The sequence below is a fragment of the Dermacentor variabilis genome, chromosome 2, assembly GCF_050947875.1.
Source record: "Dermacentor variabilis isolate Ectoservices chromosome 2, ASM5094787v1, whole genome shotgun sequence".
In the NCBI taxonomy this organism is placed as follows: domain Eukaryota; kingdom Metazoa; phylum Arthropoda; class Arachnida; order Ixodida; family Ixodidae; genus Dermacentor; species Dermacentor variabilis.
The window spans coordinates 88,271,068-88,296,684 of NC_134569.1; the positions used below are offsets into that span (position 1 = coordinate 88,271,068).

Here is a 25,617-nt window from a genome sequence, read left to right on the forward strand (position 1 = left end):
AGGACAGCCCCATGTTTATGCAGCGTACAAATTGCCGCAATAAAAACGCTGGTGAGCAGGCCGGAAGAATGAAAAAAAACGCAGCATTAGGGGATGCTTTGCTACGAGCAATAAGAAAGACGCCTCAGCTCTCAAACAACACTGTTCTTTGTCGGAACAAAGTTCTTTCGGCCAATGTTATGCAGCCACTGCTTCCTGCGCAAGCCGTCACGCTTTCCTTGTGGTATCACAAAAACTGCATAACCATCTTCAGGCTTTTGCTGCAGTTACATGCGCAACAGCAAGGCATAGCGATAGCACAGAGAGCAGGAAAGACAACGTACAACGCTCGCCCGCCGAGCTAAAGCGCCTAGTCAGCCGAGCTGAGGAGAAAAATGGCGCGGACGAAAAAAATAAACAAGCAAAGGCAATGGCAGGGAGACCAATCGTTTTGCAGAAAAACAGATGCAAGACCGCTTCTCGCTCGGGAGGGGGGGCGCGAGGGCGAGGAGGAGGGAAGGAGGTTGCGCGGCGGCGGCGGAGTTAAAAATAGAAAGAGTGGCGGTACTTTCAGATTATCAAGGGACTTCCTGTACTGGAGCCAGCGGAGCTCGCCGCCAACTGGCCAGTCACGCTCCATGAGACCAGAGCGGGGAACGTCTCTCTCTATTCCCCGCTGCCGCGGCGCAGCAGCATCACCTGACGACACGGCCGCGGTCATTCGGCATGCCGTGGAGACCCCGACGTTGTGATGCGTGTGGGTGAGTCGCCTGTCAAGTGAGGACGGATACTTCAAGTCGGCGAACTCTATCACGTAGCCAGCGACGAATAGAGGTTAACCGCGAAGCCAGCTCTAGACTTGGCTAAGTGTGCTGATAATTGCAATATCGAGTCACCATGTTTTCCTCACTGTGTGCTGGGCCTGTGGGCCCACAAACCTCGACTACAGGATGTGCCTCCGACAGGCCAGGTAGCATCTCCCTGTTTGTTTGTTTGTTTGTTTGTTTGTTTGTTTGTTTGTTTGTTTGTTTGTGTGTGTGTGTGTGTTTGTGTGTGTGTGTGTTGTGTGTGTGTGTGTGTGTGTGTGTGTGTGTGTGTGTGTGTGTGTGTGTGTGTGTGTGTGTGTGTGTGTGTGTGTGTGTGTGTGTGTGTGTGTGTGTGTGTGTGTGTGTGTGTGTGTGTGTGTGTGTGTGTATTTCGCTCCTGTCGATATGCGGATGCCGCGGTTAGGCCTTAATCCGCTACCTAGAGCAATGCCATAGCCGCAAAGCTACTGCGGCGGGCACAGAAGTGTTGATTTGGCGTGTGTAGTGTCGCTTAGACCCTACGGTGCGCTTTAATGCGGCTCTGCTTCTGCACGCCTTGCGTAAGTTGCCCGCTTGACAAATTTGCATGGTGCTTATTTTTCAGAAACAGCAGAAACGTATCGTACCGCACCTTGAACTTAAGTTTATCCCGTTTGCCCGCAACAGCTGTCGTGTCTATAGTAGTAGCATTTCCTTGCCTTCTCACATCACCTTCTCTCAATTCCCCATCCCCCCTTCATATATGGGAACTGCGAGCGAAAATTGGCAAGGCTGTTATTCAGTTCTTTCGCGACTGCCTCGGTTCAACCCATTATATGCCTCCTCTCTCTTCTCCTCTCTACCATTTTATTTAGCTTTCCTATGCACTTGCACGTTCAAGGAAAGATAAGCGCTGTAATTTCTGCCATGCTTTAATTACAGCTGTGTAGAGGCTTATATGACGACGCGTAGACAGCTCCAGAGGGCATTGTGCACATTCGACGCGGTGCAAAGATCCAACCGAGTTTCTCGCGTCATCTTTCCTCTCTGCTTCCTTCCTGTCATGTATACACAGGCTCTGAACCACTCCCTGGCGTGGTATGCCAAACAGCAGTAACAGCAGGAGTGGGAAAGTCAAAGGAAGAGGCAAAGAAAGCTCCGCTTAAAAAGTAAGGGGGCTTTGTGCGTGTGTGTATGAAGAGTTACCTCGGCAAGCAACAGCGAACTCCCGCACTGGCTGCAGTGGTTTGCTAATTGTCCCCCAAGTCTGTTTCCTTCCCTTCCGAATCATTCTTTGCTTCATACAAGGTACTTTAAAGCAGATGATCAGGTTCCTGTCTAGCCACCTTTTGGGCCTCTTTAATATTTATGATTGATAAAAATGTTTCTATGAAGGCATTGTTCGAAGGACTATTATGTGGAATAGGAAGGGGGACGGCGGAGGTGTATTCAGAGCCACCCCAGCAGCGGCGCGTTCTTCGCAAAACCAAACAAAAATTTATGCGGATGCCACGCGCTGCGGAAATCTGTGTTATCCGAAACATTCTGCAAGTATTTGGGTACCCAGCCTCTTTTAGGATGATGAAAAGCGCTACAAGATAAGCTAACGTATATTTGTGTAAGGCACAAATTGTGTGTGTGATGCGAGCGTTTGTGTGACGACAGCGGCACTGAGACAACGGCAAAAAAAAACATGTCTTAATATTGTAACAGTGTGCACAATGGTAGAAAATACATACCCAACCGCTACCTCCCTCTCACCTTCAGCGAGTTCCACTTCCTGCTGTATTATAACTTGATCTATGACTGTCAGGTACTCAAGGCCGGGAGGACAAACGACGGAGGTCGCTGGTTTCGGCATGTACGCTATAGATGAAAGCAGGGTCGAGCCAAAAGATTAACAAAGGTTGAGAGCACACTCGCTTGCAGCATCTGCACATCTATATGCAAAAGCACGTGCGTCAGTTTCAATACAATTGTCTTAATTTGCAAATATCTCCCCCTTCACACAATTTCGGCACCTACGCGTCAGAGCAAGGCACCACGCAGAGAGGCTGATTTGCTCGCAGAAGAAGGAAACAAGCAGAAGCATTTCAATCATGCTTCGTGTGCTAAGTATGGTAATGTCAGTGCGAATGGGCGAACGATATTTGCCTGCTCGTGACGTCTGCAATAAAAATGCTCTAAACCAGATGTGAGTAATCTGCTTGATGGAAGAATAAGATGCAGACAAATTTCGAGACGACAGGGTTTACTAGGTAAATATTGAATATGTGCTTACTTCTTGTGAAGCAGCACGAGTGCATGCCGGCCGATTAAGCGGATACTCACTCATAAACACTCACCAATATTTTCTCAGGCTATGTACTCCCTCGCACTTATTCTGGCTCACATTCGTCGACACTCTCGCTCGTATACTCGTGCACGCCCACTCATATTCGTCAACGCTTTCTCTCTCGTTCATATTGAAAAAGACAAGACGTTCGCCTTGACAAGGACAAGCCCACTTGTCGAAACCATGGCTTCTGCTTCCACCTTCTTCTCGTTTTGCTCATCGTCTCTGATTCATAGTCATTACTGCTCGTATTTGCCGGAACCCTCTCACACTCCCCTATGCATCCACCACAACTCACCGGCATTCACGAAAGTTCACTCACAATCGTCTACAGTCACACACGTTCCCACTCAGGTCCACTTAAGATTACCATCACTGAATTTCCAGCCCTGACTTCTATTCATGTTCGCGTCCACTCAAGTTAGTCAGCACTCAATCCCGTTTAAACTCATGTCCACTCACACCCTTCGTAGCTTACAAAATTTCTATCACTAATGAACGTGAAGCGAGTATGAGTCAGTGTACCCATGTATCGATATGCTGACCTATGAACACAGGTCACGCTATCATAAGCAGATTGTTGCGGAAATAATGTTGGCAACAGTGCAACGTAACAGCAATTCCTCACTTGACGGTACCACTTGACGAGAATGGAGCAAAGGCGGCCAGCCTAAGCGCAAGTTAATCTTCAATATTTCAACGCATGTCTACGTTGCGAATGTTCTACGCCTTCTGAAACGGTGCTATAGGAATGGGAAGGAGGGTGTCTAAAGGCGAGTGGATTTACGCTTGCCATATCCTTCGCTTCGTTACATTTTAATGAACACATCTTAACGAGAAAGCAGTACATGGGTGTGTTCAGCGTCACCAAAATCCATTACATTCATCAGGTAGAGAATACTGCCAAGCATGCACGGTAAGCTGTTATAATATCACGATACTCTTGGTGTTGGTAGTGTGTAGTATCTAGAATATGCTCTAATGGTGAAAGTTCTCTGCCTTCTTTGTCATTAGTGTCGATTTTCGCATTCAGTAAGCTAGCAGTTACTAATTTGCCTGTACCAGTTAAACACGGATAATTGGAGGCTGACTAACATTAGTTGGCTCTTTAAATAACCGCTGCAATGTTCGGCGAAAAAATCGCTGCAAACGAAGAATAGACACACACCAGTAGTACAGACATACGCCACATTGCATCGTACGGGAAATATTTGTGACGAAAATAACTAACAATAATAAAAAATCAATATTATATTCTAGAGAGTTGTCAAGTGGTCAAAGCACACGACACTGTCTAAGATGTGAATGTTTTGCGCCCTCGCGAAGATGCCGCTGATTGCATACCACGCCTAGTCAGCGCACTTATAAGCCACTCTTTGAAAAAAGTCGTGCACCGCCATAGGAAACAAAAACTGTTCCACTCTGATCTATCTCAGATCCAACGCACATGATGTAATATGTGGAGTGAATGGCTTTTGTGCTGCTGTTAATTAAATCTTAGAATCAATTGCACCGTCTCCAGGATTGGCCTACTTCACTCGCCGATAAACCGACATAAAGCACACGCGCCAGGAGAAGGCATAAAAGGCTTAGTTTTATTAAATTATCTGCTTGTAAGTACATCAGCCTGTAACGATATCTAAATGTCCTCAATGAACGAACACATGTATTTGTTGAAGTAATCTGCATATCATTTGTTCGGAATTCAGCGCGCACTTCTGCATAGAAGAGAGCCGGTCACTTCCGTATGTCTAGATATAGCCTATATGTCAGCCCACTAGTTATATGAGTGTTTAGTTATAAGGAATTATTTTGCGATACTGTAAACATTATGAACTGGGGCGCACATCATGCCTTAGCGCATTTCCATTTGCCGCTATTTCCCGGTTGTTGATACAACACGTTTCTTCGTACACTCAGTGCCATGTCGTCCAAGAAAAGGCCCAAATGAACAGCTTGGAGCGCTCTACGACACACTCCAGAATCGCTGCGGCGAAAACCGACCCTTTCGGTAGAATTTATTGGTCCTCCTGCTCTCAGATGATAGGTGTCTAAGCACCTACGATATAGAGGCCCTGGCCACTTTTGGTGAGCATGGCACTACACCTTGAGGAGATGTTCCCGCTTTTCACCACCTAGTAAACCAGGTGTAATTGCTGTGTATAGGTCTACCAACGAATACGACCAACTAATCAGTGTAAAACTGGGAGAGTTCGTTGATCATCACGGTAAAAGCAGCGCAGAAAAATGGCAACAAAAGGCACAGAAATTCACAGGACCGACGCTGAACTAAGCAGTGATTCCCCGCTTCACCACTGACGCAAACGAATGGATCTGCCATGCCCTGAAAGCGACACCGGATACACCCCTCTCCAATAAGTTCATTCTCGGACCATCCACTGTTCTAACTCTATCCAAGTGGAGCCACCACACAAGCTGTTACGCCTAACCGCACGCACCACCGCAGCTGAGGCCCGAGTGGTACATCGCCTACGACTACAGAACGTTCCAAAACATTCCTATCTTAATCTGCTCTAACAAAGAGGCAGTTAAAAACATTTCTGAAAACCACAACTCTGAATTCAGACGAAAATGCTTTCAAATTATCATCTATGAAGCCTCTCCCTAAAACGCATGCCGTGGTTTCGTCCACAACGTAGAGTTTGGTATTAGAACCGCACAGCTAGTCAAAGAGCTTGAAGCACCCTGTTGCAAGATAATTTCAGCGTGAATATTGGCAAAACAGAGATGGCGATTATCACTTTCAAGAGAACGTGCATACCCAAAGAACTTTTACTCGGAGGAGCCGCATATTGATGCAATCGCCACAACCCAAAGCACAATTTTGTGCTACACACTTACAGATCGGCCACATAGCCGACATAATAACCCATCGAAAACAATCCACGCTGCCGCACCTGCGGAAAACAGATTCCAGACCGGGAGGAACACCATGCCTGCGATCCCTCAATGCCCCAATTACGGACAAGACCACAATGCCGACGACAACATGTATGAACTCCGAAAGCAAACAGACAAAGCAATCAGGCAAGAAGCCTTCATAAAACGTCTCAGCAACCGCTAATAAACGCAACGAACCGAAGGAAGGGACCATAGCCGGCGATGCCGAGCCGTTCACAAGCAAAGAAGGGCGCAGCAGCTAGTCCAGAAATCGGCACCAGCCACGCCTACGAAAGCACCACCGTCAGTCGCAGAGACCGCTCCAAATCAGGTGACAGACAATCGCAGGTAAGTCAACCGCCCGGCACTCGACAAACACGTACTGCGCCCAACCCTCCCGAGCGAGCAATATTGACGGCTAGAAGGTTTATAAAAGCATTGTCATACAGCAACAAAGCGCAGACATTATTGCACTGCGAAAAACCACTAGCGAACCCACTTTAAAACGGGCTACACAGCCTACTGCGAACAAACGCACGCGACGCTAGTCAGGAAATATATAGCTGCAGGGGTCATTCACAGCACCGACAAATCAACCAACTTAAAAGTAATACCCAGACTTAGCACAAACAGTCAGAACAATCCCCCAGTCTACATCGAAAGCGTGTATAATTCCCCTCGCACAGGAGTTCCGTTTCTGAAAGATGTGGCTAGACTAAGAATAACAAGACAGTTCAGCCACCTCATAGCAGGGGGACTTCAACTCAGCCCACACTGTTTGGGGTTATGCGCGCAACACGGCACAAAGCAATGCCATACTGCAGACGATGGTCACGATATACACTACTTAAAGAGCACGACTACCCAACAAAGTACGAAAACTCCGTACAACAGGACACAACACCTGATCTTACTGTATGACGGAAGGTAGACAAACAACCACGATACTCTCACGAGTGATGACACTCTCATACAAGTCAACATACACACATCTGCACGCAAAAAAAAACGTGTACGTACGTACAAAATAACTGGGAGGCGACACGCAAAGAGAGCCTCGCGGAAAGAGCATGCGTAGGTTTGAAAGACTCGACAACAGCTCTTCACAAGCGCACTACAGCGCATACAACCGTGATACAGAAGGAAGGAAACAACCGCACACAGACAAGCTTCTTCCCTGGAAAGCACGTCACGGGCTCCTAAGATGGTGGAGAAGGTGCAAGCGTAGCCGCGAACTGCATATCGCGATTAATAACACAAACAAGTTAATACAAGATCACTCGCTACAGCGGAACCTCTTTAAAACACTCATCAATCCCGCACAAAGTAAAATGAGAACAAAAAGCAAATTCGAAAACTACTCGACAAATATTCCCGAAGAGACAAATTCTGCAAGAAGCTCAGGGACGCATGTATGGCCCCCAGGAATATACCGTCTAGGAAGATTTTGATGGTGCAAAACCGTGCTGTGACTTCCTCACGAGTCCGCTAACGACGGCCGAGCTTAAAAGGGCTCTAGTGGTGATAAAGTCTAAAAAGGCCCCAGGCCCTGACGGTGCTACAGGAGCGCAGTTATGCAACCTACCACACAGAGACCTCGAATTCCATTTTGAAAGCCGTGCACACTGTTTCGGAAAGCGGCAAACTTCTTCAAGGATGGAAGCGCGCCGTGATCACTTTTGGATATCATACTAGACATGCTTCAGACAAAAATTCACGACATGTCATCTCCCATATAATATAGTTGGATTCTGAATTGCCTTACCTAGGCAAGAAATCCCCACTGATCCTAGATGGGCCCACCCCAAAGCCATGCTAGGCATTGACGTCCACAAACTTTACATTGCGTAGCACATGACGCCATGCTTCATGAATTGGCCTTAACCCTTTGTGGAACATCTACAACTACCTGAGATACCTGTCTCGTGCCTAGAAATTTACTCTTAAGCCCACATCTGACGAATATCCACATCTCCAAAAGGGCATACCACAAGGATCAGTACTATCCCCTACACTATTGAATTTGGCCATGCTGCGAATTTACAAAGTTCTACAGCCAATCTCTGACATCAAACATACCATCTATGCTGACCCCACCACAATAGAGATCAACGGGGTCTCGCCAGGCCAAATTCAGGACACCCTGCAGACAGCAGTGAACGCGGTACACACAGCAGCGCAAAACATCGGGCTTAAATGCTCGTCCGAAAATTCATAGTTTCTGCTGGTCCACAGTAACAGATGAAAACCACCCCCCATATTCATACATAGCGCGGGAACCACATTACCACAAATCACAAAACTCACAATTCTAGGCCCCCGCATCCAACGACGTAATGGGGGTGGCACGGCCACCACACAGAAATTCTTAAGATAGGGGGAGCAAGTACCACGGTTGATGCGGTGCATATCTAACCGGTACACAGGTCTGCAAGAAGGCAAAATGCTGCAACTCCGTAATCCACTACTCATGTCCCGTTTACGGTACCACAATCCGTACACTAACCTCAGCAAGAAAGCCACAACACAATTAGACATGCTCATTTGAAAAAACATCAAACTGGCATTTGACGTTCCGATCAACGGAGACACACAACTTGCAGAACAGACAGGCAGCTACAACACACTTGACGAGCACATCTCTGTGCACAAACGTCGACAAGAACTATGGCTCTCTTTAACCACAGTGGGTAGAGCCATATTGAGCTCCATAAACATAACCCGAACACAATTAACACCACCGGAACTTGAAGTGCTTCCACACACCACTTCTGCCCTAGTCACTATAGCACCCATTCTTTGACATATGGATGCATCCCGTCCCGTAAGCAGGCGGGAATAGAGAAGCATGTACTACCAAAAATACATTCGAAGCAACACACGCCACGCATACCTGCTTTCATATGCAACTGTCAACAAGGCAACAGCCATAGGTGTAATGAACGGCACCAGTCATCCCGTATACAAAAAAGTCACCTCTTCCATGGAGCCCCATGGGCTGAGTTTTAGCCGTAATCAGGGGCATGCAGAATGCAACAGCCACTGCTACTGACATAACACTCTACACGGACTCCAAACGAGCGTGGTGAATACTAAATGCGGGATCTTCTACCAACCAATTTACATGAAATACTGTACAAATATCTCAGGAAAGCATCAGAAAGCATTCGGTAGCCGGATACGCGGGTCTATCCGGAAATGAATGGGCTAACCAGCTCGCCCGAACCGCGCAGCTCCGGGTGCTGGATAGCCCTGATGCAACCCACATGCTGTTAAAACGCGCGCTCATCAAATTAAGCCAATTTCAGGAGGACAGACGATTTCGCCCAGAAATACTGTATGCACAGCACTCCAACGCAGATAGGGCCGAACCTAAAAGACAAATGCAAAGCAACACTCTACCCACATCCACCAGACTCTGCCGTACCTGAAACTCAGCAGACTCACCACATCAAGAATGTGAACACTACGGACAACACCCAAACACGGGACACAAACGATGGCACTGATATCATAACCACACCACTCCTCCCCTCATAAACCCAGCTCTCCTTGCCATCCAACGCCCAGTGGCGGAGGGAAGACTCAAAAACCCAAGAATTACTTGCTACGTCCTTCGAATCGACCTTGGCGAATGCAGCAAGCGAAACCTTGGAGGGAGGGTCTTTTGTTAATTTAATGAAAACTCAAATAAACGTCTCTTTTTCTCTCTTTCTCCAAGAAGACAGACACCTGTGCGAGCGTTTTGGCGCCGTCAATTAGCGCCAGCGCTGATTTACGCTGTTTCGGACTCACTAGAAACGTTGGTTTTCACTATACTAAAGAAGAAGGATCCATCATGTTTTGTCCTTGGGGACAAAACACGGAGTGACAACTCACCAGCCGAAGAAGACAAAGAGGCCGGCGTTAACGTCCTGCATGTTCAACCTTGCACATTTTGTCTACCTTCTGTGACATACATGAACGCCTAATGACGCTGAGTGATGATACGCAGGATGACGCTGCAAGAACCACTGTATGTGGATCGGCTTTTACGATTATACATCTGTACAAATGACCACTATGGCGTCGTTTCAGGTGAATGTGTGGTTAACAGTGGCCATCGCATAGGGCCAAGTGGTTATGTATCCGGGAAACCCTTACTATCCGGCATATTTTAAACAGAGTGACTTGCATTTGTCTGCATTGTTTTTTTTTTCATTATTACACTTCGATAGCGGCATATTTGAGGTTACCATTCACTACTTGCTATTCTACAAGGCTTTTCACATGGAGAAATTGTGAAAATATTGCGATACCAAGGCACAAGTGATGGAATTATCACAGCAAAGAATGGCTTGATCACGATGCAGCCACACGTGGGACGCCCCACTCGCTCTGGCCAGTGCGTTCTGTCCTCAACGCGGGATTTTCAAAGAAGTGCTGAGTTTGAAAATAAATTGAGAATTATTTAGGCGCTTCTCTTATTGCTGCTATTTCTTAAATATGAAAAGTGCGCCAGCATTCTTACAAGAGCATTTGTTTTCGTTTGTATTATGGCCGGACAATCTCATTAAGAAGAGGAACCAAGTGGGCAGAAAGAGGAACAAGCACTTCTCTAGTGGCATGTGCCACGAAAAAAATATAAAGCACTTCGTATTACGTAGGTCACTGACCTGGTGGGAGAGGAGGCGCGGAACCACCTGGCGGCGCTGACTGTGGGCCTTGTGGGGACCGGCTTGCGGATGCGGCTGCGAAGTATTATCCGTTACATATAAACAAATTTAGTGAATTTTTTAGGAGAGAGAGTACCTCAGTGAAAATACATGACGAATAAACACTTTAAATGTTTACACGATATGGCATGGTTGGCTAATCGTCAGCCATAGGGAGCTTCGGGACGCACAACAGGAGCAACTGGAGATATCTTGATGAGTACCAATAGCCCAAGGGGACTTGAAACAGGTTGACCATCATTACGGTGATCAGTACTTCCATTCAAGTATAGAATATACACTTTTCGTGATTAAAGCAAAACAAAATTTAATTGTGAAGTTTACATACCCCTCTATAACGTTGGGTAATAGGGGCGACGTGTATTCAAGGTCTCATGGTTAATTTTGTGCACCTAGCGCACTTTAACGTAGACCAAAATATGAGTACACGAGCATATTTGCATCTCTACTACACACCGTTTCACTGCAACTGCAGTGAAAGCTAGGGCGTGTTCGCACTCTGCAACAGCAAGAAAACCATACACTGAACCAGTCCTGATAAGCATGGAAATTTGGCCTTCTTGGTGTGACACACTGCGAGTGAAGCGCAAAAGAACAAGAACGAACGGTCCATACTCACTACCATTCGCATTTACCCGCGCCCGCTCGCACTGATATACCCGTCCAATGACACTCACCGGCACGCACTAAAGTTCATTTGCAATCGCCCACAGTCCCACACGTTCCTACACGGCTCCACTGAAAATCACCGTCCCTGAATTTCGTTAATAGTCACGTTAACCGACCGTCACTCATATTCATATTCACGTCCACTCAAGCTCGCAAGCACTCACCCTCGTTTATACTCGCGTCCATTCACACAATTTTTGGGAAACCAAGTTCGCAGAAAGAGGAGCAAGCACTTCTCTATTGGCATGTGCCACGAAAAAAAAAAAGGTATAGCGCTCTTCGTAGTACATAGGTCACTGACCTGAAGGGAGAGGATGCGCAGAACCACTTCGCGGCGCTGACTGTGGGCTGTGTGGGGACCGGCTTGCGGATGCGGCTGCGAAGTGTCATCCGCGCATAATAAACAAATTTAGTGGTTGTCTTAGGAAAGAGGATATATCAGTAAAAATACCTGACGAATAAACGTTCTCAATGGTCACACGAAATAGCGTAGTTAGCAAATGGCCAGGCATTGGGAGGTTCGAGAAGCAGAACAGGAGCAAATCGAGATATCTTGACGAGGGCAAATAGCGCTACAGGGCACTTAAAATCGGTTGACAATCATTACGGTTTTCAGTACTTCCATTCAAGTACAGAATATACACTTTTCGTGATTAAAGCAAAATAAAATTGAATTGTGAGGTTTGTACACTCCTTTCTATGGTGGGTTATGGGGGGCGCCGTATAGTCAAGATCTCGGGGTTAATTTTGTGCGCCTTGGGCTTTTTAACGTAGACCTATATGTCAGTACTGAGCATTTTTTTTATTTCTGTACCATACACCGTTTTACTGCAACTGCAGTGAAAGCTAGGGCATGTTTACACTGTGGAAGAGCACGAAAACCACGCACTGGACGAATCCTGATAAGCATGGAAATTTGGCCTTCTTGGTGGGACACACTGCGAGTGAAGCACAAAAGAACAGGAACAAACGCGCGGTATAGAACACATGTGCTGCAAGATATCGCATGTGTTGTACCCTGCGTCTGTTGCTGTGTTTGCGCTTCACTTTAAGTATGGGCGCACCCTGTTACACTTGGCAGCCGACGAATATTTCTGAGCGAAGTTCTCAACAAGCGCCCGCTAGGCCTACTCAATTTTTCATCGACAAGGGGACAGCACCCTGCCACACCGACAAAACATGTTGAAAAATACTTTCTGGTGCTCCTACATTTCCCATCACACATTGCAATCATAAATTCTCAATTCTCCGGTTGAAACAATAAAGTCCGTTCATCTCTCTCTCTCTCTCTCTCTCTCTCTCTCTCTCTCTCTCTCTCTCTCTCTCTCTCTCTCTCTCTCTGTCTGTCTGTCTGTCTGTCTGTCTGTCTGTCTGTCTGTCTGTCTGTCTGTCTGTCTGTCTGTCTGTCTGTCTGTCTGTCTGTCTGTCTGTCTGTCTGTCTGTCTGTCTGTCTGTCTGTCTGTCTGTCTGTCTGTCTGTCTGTCTGTCTGTCTGTCTGTCTGTCTGTCTGTCTGTCTGTCTGTCTGTCTGTCTGTCTGTCTGTCTGTCTGTCTGTCTGTCTGTCTGTCTGTCTGTCTGTCTGTCTGTCTGTCTGTCTGTCTGTCTGTCTGTCTGTCTGTCTGTCTGTCTGTCTGTCTGTCTGTCTGTCTGTCTGTCTGTCTGTCTGTCTGTCTGTCTGTCTGTCTGTCTGTCTGTCTGTCTGTCTGTCTGTCTGTCTGTCTGTCTGTCTGTCTGTCTGTCTGTCTGTCTGTCTGTCTGTCTGTCTGTCTGTCTGTCTGTCTGTCTGTCTGTCTGTCTGTCTGTCTGTCTGTCTGTCTGTCTGTCTGTCTGTCTGTCTGTCTGTCTGTCTGTCTGTCTGTCTGTCTGTCTGTCTGTCTGTCTGTCTGTCTGTCTGTCTGTCTGTCTGTCTGTCTGTCTGTCTGTCTGTCTGTCTGTCTGTCTGTCTGTCTGTCTGTCTGTCTGTCTGTCTGTCTGTCTGTCTGTCTGTCTGTCTGTCTGTCTGTCTGTCTGTCTGTCTGTCTGTCTGTCTGTCTGTCTGTCTGTCTGTCTGTCTGTCTGTCTGTCTGTCTGTCTGTCTGTCTGTCTGTCTGTCTGTCTGTCTGTCTGTCTGTCTGTCTGTCTGTCTGTCTGTCTGTCTGTCTGTCTGTCTGTCTGTCTGTCTGTCTGTCTGTCTGTCTGTCTGTCTGTCTGTCTGTCTGTCTGTCTGTCTGTCTGTCTGTCTGTCTGTCTGTCTGTCTGTCTGTCTGTCTGTCTGTCTGTCTGTCTGTCTGTCTGTCTGTCTGTCTGTCTGTCTGTCTGTCTGTCTGTCTGTCTGTCTGTCTGTCTGTCTGTCTGTCTGTCTGTCTGTCTGTCTGTCTGTCTGTCTGTCTGTCTGTCTGTCTGTCTGTCTGTCTGTCTGTCTGTCTGTCTGTCTGTCTGTCTGTCTGTCTGTCTGTCTGTCTGTCTGTCTGTCTGTCTGTCTGTCTGTCTGTCTGTCTGTCTGTCTGTCTGTCTGTCTGTCTGTCTGTCTGTCTGTCTGTCTGTCTGTCTGTCTGTCTGTCTGTCTGTCTGTCTGTCTGTCTGTCTGTCTGTCTGTCTGTCTGTCTGTCTGTCTGTCTGTCTGTCTGTCTGTCTGTCTGTCTGTCTGTCTGTCTGTCTGTCTGTCTGTCTGTCTGTCTGTCTGTCTGTCTGTCTGTCTGTCTTTTTTTTTCCGAGTACAAACGAAGCCTGCGAATACACGCAAAATCGCCGTGCGACAGGCCGCTGAAGCCACTTTGCGTGCATTGTAGCACATATTGAGCAACAGAAAGCTGTATCGGTAGTTTTTCATGTTTCCGTACAATTTTTTCATTGACTCTTTTAATCCAATTATAATATTTGAGAAGTTTCCTAACCAATTAAGACTAATTAGGTAATTAGGCGCAGTGCAAAAGAACAATCTGAGTATCTTCAAGCGACGACAAACAGCACTAACTTGGTTCTGTCCATCTACGTGGAATTTGCATATTCTTTAAATCATAGTTTATGATAATTGGGGCACTCTATAGTTTCCAGAAGTGCTATAACGTAAAGCTATTTCAGACTTTTCTATGCCATTGCTGCAGTCAGCCCTCCACGATTGGTCAAATTTTGTTCGGGCCATCTCCACTTCGCTCGTCTCTCACGCGACATCAAAGCTCCTTATCTGATATGACATATACACTTTGATTTTGCATGATTAGGCCGAACAAAAGGAAAAATAATTCCTTCAAGTTCTACGCTTTTCTCAACATCAGCCCTCCACAATAGGTCAAAAGGTTTCGGGCTGCGCCCACTTCGACCTGTCTGTCACGCGACGTCAGAAAACAGCGAAAACTCACGCGTTAAAGTGGCGTGTACGCAGTAAAACTGCAGTAATATGATGAACAAAACAGTCTTATTTTTTGTTCGGAATAGTCGAAGACTGGCCCATTCTGAAATGAACAGAAGATGGCTGCTAGCCGATCTCTCCGGTACTGGCTACTCGGAGCTACCAGGGACAATGGATTTATGTGTGTATAATAAGAATTTTTGCGTGGGAGTATAACATTGTCGAGCCTTTTTGGCAAGTACCAGACATCGCTCTGCCAAATTTTCGTCGATGAGGATCCGTTTTAGCTCCATTTTTACCCTTCCGTTGCATGCCGCCGAGATTTTCTACCATACACCGAAAGCTATGCAAGAAGAAGCGGACCAATCACATGCGCTGGCTCCACCCTCCTCATCTGATTATCTGCTTTCACTGCATTGCCCAGGCCCCACCGAGACATTCTCCTCCTCTGCGTGCTGCTCACCTCTGTTCAGCAAATTAGGTAAGAAACGCCTGTCAAGTAAGGCAATACTATTCGCTTTAAAGCAAACACAAGCGAGTTCCTGTAAACGAGCAGAGCGTTTCATTGGCCCTACGCTTGCGTCGGCGGTCACGTAAATTTGACTTCACGAGATCGGAATAACAACAGATTGGAATAGTTTTACGCAATACGGTTCTAGGTATACACCAAGAAATCAACTCGGCTGTACCTGTTGGGAAATGTTCCCGCTCGTTTTTTGCTGCCAGGGCTGTCACACTCTACAACATCGCTGCTGTTGACTAAACGCTACAGTGCAGTGTACAGAATACTTATCAAATCAGATGTAGACAAGCCAATACGTTATCCAACCACTAGAAGCATGCTGGCTGGCTGCTGTAAAAGGGGTGGGAGAGGAATAAAGGGAAAGGTGGGGAGCTTAGTTTGTGTATAGACCGGCTGGCTATCCTGCGCTGGGTTAATGGGTTTTTTAAAAGGTGATAAAAGGAGACGTTTCGCAGTACCAGTTCGTCCCAAAATCCTTATGCACAGAGCCGGTTTCTGCTCCGTTCTGCGCCTTGCGGGCTACTGTCAGAGGATGCATATTCCTAGCTGGCTTCTCTTTGAAAATGCCCAATCGAAAAAGCATGTAAGCTCTATAACCAACAATATGGCATGAACATATGGAAGTCCCATAAAGAATGTATCTTAATAACGTAGCCACAAATAAACCGCCTACATAAGTTCCATAGAAACATGCGGCTTTTCATAAGCCTAACCCATATTCTCTTATGTTTACATATGGGTCAAGCTGATGTGATATATGGGACATGCGCGTCTTTATATGTGACCAACCATATTCTCACATGGGTATCACATTAGACATGCACACATGATATAGGGCGAACTCTCGGTTTTCGTATAGGACCCCCATATTCTTATGTCGGCGTAGTATGGGGCATGCCCATACGATGTATAGAAGCATGCGGGTTTTTATATGGAACCCCGAAATTCTCCTAGGCGTATCGTATGGGACATGCTCATATGATGTATGGGAACAAAAGGTTTTGCGTGGGCATTTATATTCACATTTGGGTATCATCGCATATGCCCATAAGATATAATTGAGGCATACGGGTTTTTATATGGAACCTCTATATGTTCATATGTTGAATTATTTGAGACACATAGTTCCTTTTTTTTCGATAACACACGCAGAACAAGCTACTTCTCTACGTTCCGGATTACCGAGTCGATGACGGAGATCCGCCACGTCACAAACCATGCCGGACGAACCATTCAACGCCCGAGATCCACCGACTCTCACCTGCGTCTCTGTCCTCGCGGTTTTCCTAAGTTAGCCCCAGCGCGCACCTCTTGAAGTCATTGTGGAAGCTGCTTATGTTTTAATGCAATTGGCATTCTCAAGGTACTGAAGGGATATATATATATATATATATATATATATATATATATATATATATATATATATCCCTAACCATTTTCCCACCAACTTGTGTCCCTCGGTAGGCCACCATCTAACGGGTAGAGCATGAGCTGCTCTGCTAAGGGAACTTGGTTCTAAACCAGCCGCCAGACTAATTTGGGCTGGTGGTATGTGACACGATAGGTGTGGGCCGCCGTTCAATGAACCTCTCTGGCGCAAACTTGGGTCACTTGGTGTGCCCCACTGGGTGTGTGCCGCTCCTCGACGAACCTCTTCGGCGCTAACTACGGTAACTATGTACCGCTATCCAAGGGAAGAAGTATAATTTAAGATTTATCCGGTGCTAAGTTGAATGGTATATGCCTGATATATAGCCGGTCTTTCCTGAGTGCGCATTCGCACAAGCGCCACTCGCAGGCATTGCGAAGGTTCCGCTGATTGGTGCAGCATGCCCGCAGGGAATCGTGAGAGACGCACACGGCTGTCTCACGCTGGCAGTCCGGTGTGCCGCCAAATAGGTCGCATGGCTTCGGGCCAAAAGCTGTTCAGTACAAATTGTCACTGACATCAGCAAGGGTGATTATGGGAGCAGCGATTGAAGCGCGACTATGTCTGGAGGGAACAAACATTTGGAAAGAAAAAAGCGTTTTCTTTTAATTCAAGCGCAACACAGTTACATTCATTCAACGAAAATAAAATTACTGGTCAATTTTATATATTTGCGACGAGTTAAGAAAATAGAAGCTTATTTAATTTTATTATAATTAATAAATACATTTCATTTCAGCGCCCATCGTTAGAGGGGGCGTTGACGCCGCTATCACTCGCAATGCAATGCAGCTCTCAAAGTGTGCAGAAAGGCGCGCTCGTAAAGTTCACCTGTTGAAATACGCCCCCCTCACGCGTTGTGCTATTTTGCTTGCGGAAGTTTGTCTGAATTTGGTGACGCGGGTAGCTTCATCGCTTTTTAACCTGATCTGTCAAAAGCAGTGAGTTACGACCACCAGGTAATTGTTTAGTTGTTTTCGTGCAACTGCGCTGGCCGACGGGCTAGGCGTCTGACGAGAGGACCAGCACTCTACACCTAAAGCTTTCGTCGGCCTCCAAAGAAAGTATGTTCTGTGCAGGGAAGCGATTTCGACACCCATACGGCTGGCCTTTTCCTGCATCGCTTTCAGCGCTGAAAGCTCGAAACGCCCATCAAGTCGAATTGAATATATAGCTGTAAAGGCAAGCCAACAAAACAAATTTCGCGCCTTAGAAAACAAAATGACGTCGCTTCTGTTTTAACGGATAAGGCGTCACATTATTTTTTCTTCCGCCGGAAGTGTTCCCTCCACGTACAGATGGCGCTAAGCCCCATGAACCGCCGATTAACCACCATGTTTAGAACGTACGGGCTCCTATGAAAGCTTCGCTACCAGGTATATTTACCTTGATGCCGCGACATTACTTCACTGCTAATTCCATTAACCTCAACGTCCATCGGGAGACGGGTTCAGCCGCAAACTTTTGATGCGATTAGCGCACATTTTATTGAGGCACCTATTTTCATATTTAATTTGCAATATAAGCGACCCTCACCAGTCACAGAATGACTATTTCTTTGTTTTCTAAACAACTGCACCATTTCAACTTGGTTTCACCGCCTAAAACAAGACTCAGTCGGGGAGAAGTGTCGCCTGTTTGAGCCCTGCAGATGCAAGCTGACAATCGCTCCGCCTGTGCTCCTCCTTTTAACGTGCATGGGGCTATAACCAGTGACAAAATTTTAAATGTGGCTTCAACCCTAAAGCATTATTAATGCCGTCAAGTTATATAACCAAGGTGACTAGACCAAACAGGGGTAGGAGCCTCCGCTACACCCAAGTCCACCCCAACCTCACTGCGTAGTTCTACCGCAAAAACGGGATTAGCAACGTTAAGAACGCAATGTGAAGCATAACGACTTGCTTAACAGTTCACCCGCCGTGGTTGCTTAGTGGCTGCGGTGTTAAGCTGCTGAGCGCGAGGTCGCTGGATCGAATCCCGGCCACGGCGACTGCATTTCGATGGGGGCGAAATGCGAAAACGCTCCTGTACTTAGCTTTAGCTGCACGTTGAAGAACCCCAGGTGGTCGATATTTCCGGAGTCCTCCACTACGGCGTGCCTCATAATCAGAAAGTGGAATCTCATAATTTAATTAATTACCAGTTCGAGGGTACTTCCATTGCCGTCCTACCCAAGTACAACTGAGAGTCGAACGTGCACACTCTCTCACCTAAGCAATCGAGCACTCTAAATGTGATGGCTGGATTCTGCACAAACAGAGCATGCCATGCTATTTTCCTTCGCCAATTTTCACATAGTAAACCCGCATACCTCTTTGTGGAGCCATGGCGTTCACCTTGAGTCCCTGGTTCACGGCGCGACTGGCAAATTTGGTTTGCTTTTCCTCTGCTGGTAAATCTGTGACATGCGCGCGATGTTTTCAGCTGATCCCAGCGACGCCTGGATTCTAATTATAGCTGCATGGATAACAAACAAAAAAATTTAGCTTACTAATGAAAAATAATATTTTACTACTATTCATATATTAAATTTGAAAGGAATAGTAAACCTTTGAATTGTTTATGGTTGTTAGAAAGGTTGAATTTAATCGAAAACGCAATGAAGCTTGCAAATCCCCAGTATAGCGAGTGGCGTTCCGCACGAGAGCGATTCTTTGAAGCACATCACAGAAAAGGAATCAACATCAACACCAATGACCCCCCCCCCCTAGGGCACGCCTTTTCCTCTTCCCTATACATGCCTCTTTTTCCTTCTTCGTTTCATTTTGTGAGAAGCAATATAAGTTTACTGTGTGATTTGCTTCTGTGAGATCATTTAGCATGTGAAAAATGAAATAATACTACTTATAGCAGACCTCAAGAGTGCGCCTGAGATTATACGAGATGTTTCCTTTTAGCCGTGAATACCATTTTTCTTTAATTCGCCTGCGCTAGATGGCATAATTAATTCTAGTCCTAGAACTGGATTACCCGAGGAGGCGGGCATTGCCTGCGCGAGGAATCAATATGCATAAGTGAGTAATAGCAAAAAACTACTGACTAAATTGTTAACTAATTACTTTATGGCACGTACTGTAATTTACGCAATGTTGCCCGAGATTTTACAAGGCATTTCTCCTCTTGGGAAAAAATTCTGAGCGTGGCAGCCGTTTCTACATATGCGCCGTCAAACTTGCCACGGTAAGTATGCCTTGTTATTCCATTAACTCTTTAGGGCGGTTTGCATTCATAGGATACTTCACGCACTTTCCGGTGTCTATGTGCCTGGCGGTCTATCTGTCTAACCATTTTCCAGCCAAACTGAGTCTCCGGGTAGCCCACGCTTTAATGAATGGACATTTGGCTGACGTGCTGAGGGATCCGAATTAGAAACCAACCGTGGGGCCAACTTGGGTAACTAGGCAAGTGAAATTCGGTATCTGCCGCTTTTCAATGAACCTATTTCACGACAACTTAGGCTTCTGTGTACGTGCCATTTGGTATGTGCCGCTCTTTAGTGAACCTCTTCGAAGCCACCTTGGGTCACCGGGTATGCGCGACTGGGTACGTGGCAATCTTCAATGAAACTATTTTGCGTTTACTCGGGCCCCTGGTTGTGTGCCACAGTCTGCGGGTCAATTTTTTTTTAACCTCTTTGACGCCGTATTGACTGGATGGATATGTGGTACCGAGCATGAGCAGATCTTCCGCGAAAAAAAGAAAATTCAATGTATCCGGTGCAGGGCGGAATCGAACCCGCGTCGTATATATTTAGACAATCCTGTCCCAGTATGTGTTTAGACACGCGCCGAGCCCGCGCTTCGGGGCAGAGATAGGAGATAGACGCGAGAAAGGAACCCGGCAGCATAGACGCCTCGTGCATGATGCGTCTCTTCGGCGTAATAACGGTGTGATGATACATAGAGCTTCGATACTAATCGCAATAACGTCGACCTCCACAGTCAGATGGGTTCCACCTAAATTTGTTTTGTTTTTTTCATTGCCGGGACAGATGGCGCCACTGATTCATTCCTGTGGCATATCGAACAGCGCCTGTATGTTACCATAAGGCTAGACCTTCATTCATCGATATCGTGTAACAATTCGAGACTATCACCAAGACACCGCTCGAACTTTGCTCACAAGGTGAGGCAAAGCGCAGCGAAATTCTATAAGAGCAATTCGCTTACTGTGAAAAAAAAAGAAAGCGGGTTAGGAACGGCTACCCGCACAGCGAAAGGGGCCAGGAGCTGTCTCGTCAGGCGATGTCAGAATTTCGATTGCGTCCAGAAGCTTGCGGCAAATAGCTAAGAAAACACTACTAATGCGATAAAGTGAGCTCATATGTCCCGAATAGTTTCTTCTTTTTTTTGCTAGACATTGCAAGCCATGCAAAGGCTTTGTAAATGAGGGGAACATACTACGAGCACGAAAACTGAACGTAATATAGATCTGAGTAATTCGAGTTTATTTGGGGTCCATACGTATTTATTTATTTATTTATTTATTTATTTATTTATTTATTTATTTACCATAGAGGGTAAACAAGCACGAGCATGGCAGTTTTGCAATGCAGTAAACCAGATTTATTGTTTTTCGACAACAGAATTCTCAATGATTGCCTCTGATGGATAGCCCAATTCCTGTCCTTGAATATTATTCTTCGAAGAGGCCGATAGTAACTGTACATTTTAAATGCATAATTCATGATAATCAAAACTTCACTAATTATGTTTTAAAGTAATCATGTCATGGCACGTATTCCAAGTGAGGAATTGTCGCCGGTGAGTTGGCAAGGCATATCCTCTTGGAACAAATTTCTATTGCGATAGCAATTATATGCACACTCCAGGCGCATATCTGCCGTCGCCGTCGCCGTGAGGTTCCGCATGAGCGAAAGCGTGTGAGGGTGAGCTGGCGAACGCGGTTCAATCTCGAGTGCGCAAGCGAGGAACGCGGCCCGTAGCGCTCGAGGCAGGGGGTGGGGCGAGGGTAGAGTGGCGTTCTTTTCCATTGGCTGTTACGGTGACTCGATGTCCTCCTCGTCCGCCGCTCCGTACAGAGTGGAGACAACCGCAGCGTCTACTACGGAGATGCCGTAGATGCAGGTCGTAGTAGATGCCGTAGTAGACGCCTTTGGCGGACGCCGTATATAGGGACGCGTTGCCGGCGCTCGTGTGTCTTGGAAGCGGGCTGTGACGTGGCTAAAGTGCGCGCCCGCGCGGGCGTCATCTTCAAAGCGATCTGCGATGTTTGCAGAGTGCGCGCAGCGCCAGTATCTTCGTATGCGATTTGCTATCGACGTTTTATTCACGCTGAAGCGTGACATGCATGAAGGTCAATTAGCTTGCTGCTGCCGTGTTTCCTCACTCCAGAATTTTCACAGCGAGCTTCCGCGCTCATCGAGCGGGATGAGTTCATGCCTACCTGTGTTTGCGTGACTCCGTGCTGGGTAATTTAGGTAACACACGTTGACTAGTTTTTAGATGTCACCACTTTCGAAATATGTGCCATCAAACTTGCAGTGAAAGGGCACTGTTTCATTTGCTTTAAAAGAACACCGTTTCATGCACTGAAGTTAAAGGGTAACTAGACCATAACCTCAATGTAACTTACATGGGGAAAACGCATACTTGAGGAAATATCTCTAAACTGTTGTCATCGTGGAGAATTTGTTCTAAATGTATGCGCCTTGTGAAATCACCAACTACAGTTCGTAAATTGCAGTATGTCTCGTACAGTTCTTATAAAAGAGCCCATTAGAATTTTGTTATTTAGTCGAATATGCATTTCGCTTTCTAGTGCAAATATAATGTCGCCTCTACAATGCTATCTCCAAATTCCAAGTGGACAATTACTATAGCCCCTCGAATCCCCTTACTCTTTTCTTTTATGGCGTAAGTGATGACTTACTGTAACCTTACTTTTTTTTATATTCACTCCGCCTACGACTGTTCGTTGATCTGGCAAAACTTCCAGGCCGATGCAGCCGGTCCAGAGTCACCGCGCTCCCTTCAATACGTCGAACGTAGAAGCTCTTGGCGGGTTTAACAGGGTGTTGATACTCACGCGAAACACACGCCCAAACTGATATAATACACAGGCTGCGACATATCTTTTTACTACGGCACAGCAGTACAAATAAATTCATTTTAACTAGTTGCTATTGCTTTCTCCAAATGTGCGTCTTTCTTCCGTAATGCCGCCTTGATTCACGAAGCGTCTGGGACGTTCGCTGGTGTGCTGCTCTGTGTGCAAACTATTTGACCTGTTGCATTACTGCAACATTGCAGTAGTAAACCTCCGACTCCTTGCTACAATAGCTTCATGTGATCATCGACGGAAAAAAATAAGTGCAATGAGAAAGAAGAAAATAAAGGCTATGAGGGAGCGTGACCTCGGGCAGGTAGCCTCGGCAAGCCAGCGCACTCTGACGCCACCCGTCTTTCTGCGCGAGGCCTGTCTGCTAATTGACTCTTGGGAAGTAGGCACTCCATGGTTGCTGGATATATTGGAGACATTGTTCGGTTTCGTGGTAGCCCTTAGCGGCGCATTCGTCGCGATCGACACCCGCCAGCCGTTCTATACTCTCACACACTCTGCTCGCTCGGCAACTATACTAATCACCGTTCGTCTAATGTGGTCAGTGCCTATTTCCCAGGAGCCTTTTCTTTCTACTTTATATGACTAGGATTCGAAATTATTACGTGCCGCTCCCTCGCCTTCTTTCTGTCTTTTTCGTTCTACTTTGGACAACAGTCGCGGATACTGCAGAGCGATGTCCGCTTCATGCAATGGCTACACATGCCAAGCTTGTTGCGCATATCACGCTTCTTTTTGTGGTCATGGCCGCGTTCCTTTATCCACGTCTAAAGTGTGATAAAAGTGGGAGAAGCTCAGAACCTATTCCTCATCTGTTAAATTACTTAACACATGACCATTTTAGACAATTTTCTCCATATCGAAGGAGAGGTCACAACCGCGGCTGCTAGCGCGTTGCCTTTCATTGTGTGTACCTACGAGCGAGGGCTTGAGCGTCGGCCTTCAGCTACAGAGTGCACGACTCAACCTGCCCCATGCCAAAAACGAAGAATGCCAAGGCTTGAAGAGCCGAAATCACTATCTCATTGTGAGCTACACCCGCAGTGGGGGGCTCTGAAATAATTTGCACCCCCTGGAATTACTTAGCGCGCACCCGACTTTTGTATTCCACCCCCATTGGAATGCGACCACCACCGTTAGTGTCGAACCCACGACTTTGAGCACAAGGGCGGAACCTGATAGAACATTTTGTGTGCCTTATGCGTGCTCGTCGCCGCTACCTGACTCAACGCGAGACTCATTGCAGTGAGTCGGAACCAACACAGTGACCTCTTCGAGCGCATTTAGAACTTTATGAACGGGACATGACCGCGCTCCTAGAAACGCTCATTGTACTTTAAAGTGTCGTTGCGATATTCGCAATTTAAAACAACCAACGTTTCTCACGTTCTGTTGCTTCCTGAAAAAAAGGCAGTAGCTTCACTCGTAAGCGAATGCAAAAGTAAACAGCGCTAGTCCGAATGCGTGTCGCCACTTGCTGCCTTAAACCAGCTTAACCAGCTAGTTAAACCAGCCATTTTTGTTCAGGACACAGACTGCACTGTCATCCCACACTCGCAGGTACGGAGTCAACAGCATGGACGCTTGCAGTCCTCGTAATACATGTAATCCTGAAATAAAATCGAGCAGCAGTGAATCAACGCGTGCGAAATGACGCAACACAGTACAGTACAAAATGTGCGGCTGCCACCACAACCGCACGTTCCACGTCTGCTGTTTTAAATCTAATCGCCCTGTTTTCTATCAACAGCGTAGAGAGTTGGAAAATAATTTGAGCTAAATACTTCCAAGATGCGGCAGAATGCACCTTCCGTGAAGGTAGTGATAATGAGACAGACTTCGTGTTAGGTTTTCAGATAACAGCATCAACTAATGCCACACCAAGCCGAAAATACACGATAGCTTAGTTGTGTCGTCCATTCGTGGACCAAGATATCGCCATTGCAGTTTATCATGAACTCTGCGATCAGTTTTTCAAGTGAGGCATTTACGCGTCACCTAAGAAAGAGAGGGCTGGTATTCACAAGAAGAACCTCTGGGGCTGAATTCTATCAAAGCTTTTCTTGCGTAAGGGTGCTTCGTATTTGGCTAATGCTATGCATAGCGAAGTGTCATGCATGAGGATTTGCTGAAATTTTATTTTACGAACAACTCTAGAGTAAGACGTTTCTGTGAGTACGCCCTTAAGTTAGAACTGTTCGTGAGGGGAGATGCCAGCATATCGTGATGAAGGCGTAGTGATAACGAAGGTGGTCTGCCACTGTCAAACCGAACCTAGGAACGAAAGGTCTTGTGGATTGGGCATGACTTTAGTAGCAGAAGTAAGTCAGGAACTGGAAGCCATGAAATTATCTGCATTTAACACATCTTGATGTTCGATATTTCGCAAGCCTTTCTGTTATGCATAAATGCCGCTGAAGAAACATTTTGCCCAAATTGGTAAAACGCCACGTCATACGTTTCAGCGAAAACCTCAAATGTTTCCTAATTATGAGTGCTGTCGATATAAAGGAGTTATTTTTTGCGTAACTTGTCATTCGGCCCGCCCTATATCCGAAAGTGAGCGGTAATCAGGGATTAAGTCATTATCTAAGTGAATGTAACTTTTAAGTTATTATTTAAACTATCACGTTGAAATCGCGACATTAAATTCAGAGCTCTCACTTCCGATATCTGACTGCAGACTGGCTGTGAAATCTTGTTGGTTGTTGTATTGATAATTTCCAAGTTAATTCTATTTTTCAAACATCGGGAGGCAAGATTACCAGTGATACCAACGTATCTCGTGGCACATTTCGGAAAACGGCACACTCAACCACAAGATGATAGCCTCAGGTTAGGTACTCTAAATACTCGTGCATTTACTCGC

The 25,617-nt window shown here is 46.3% G+C and overlaps 1 protein-coding gene across 2 annotated transcripts in view; it reads right to left on the minus strand.

The window, feature by feature from the left end:
* Positions 1 to 19,083, minus strand: part of LOC142572241 (phospholipid scramblase 2-like) — a 31,323-nt gene extending 12,240 nt beyond the window's left edge. For both annotated transcript variants that reach the window (XM_075681212.1, XM_075681211.1), the window contains exons 1-4: positions 18,979 to 19,083; positions 11,686 to 11,760; positions 10,656 to 10,730; positions 2,526 to 2,630 (exon numbers count right to left, since the gene is read on the minus strand). In XM_075681212.1, coding sequence (XP_075537327.1) covers positions 2,526 to 2,630; positions 10,656 to 10,730; positions 11,686 to 11,760; positions 18,979 to 18,994 — 271 coding nt within the window. In that variant the 5' untranslated portion in view covers positions 18,995 to 19,083. The remainder of the gene's footprint in view (positions 1 to 2,525; positions 2,631 to 10,655; positions 10,731 to 11,685; positions 11,761 to 18,978) is intronic.
* Between the last annotated feature and the right edge of the window lie 6,534 nt (positions 19,084 to 25,617).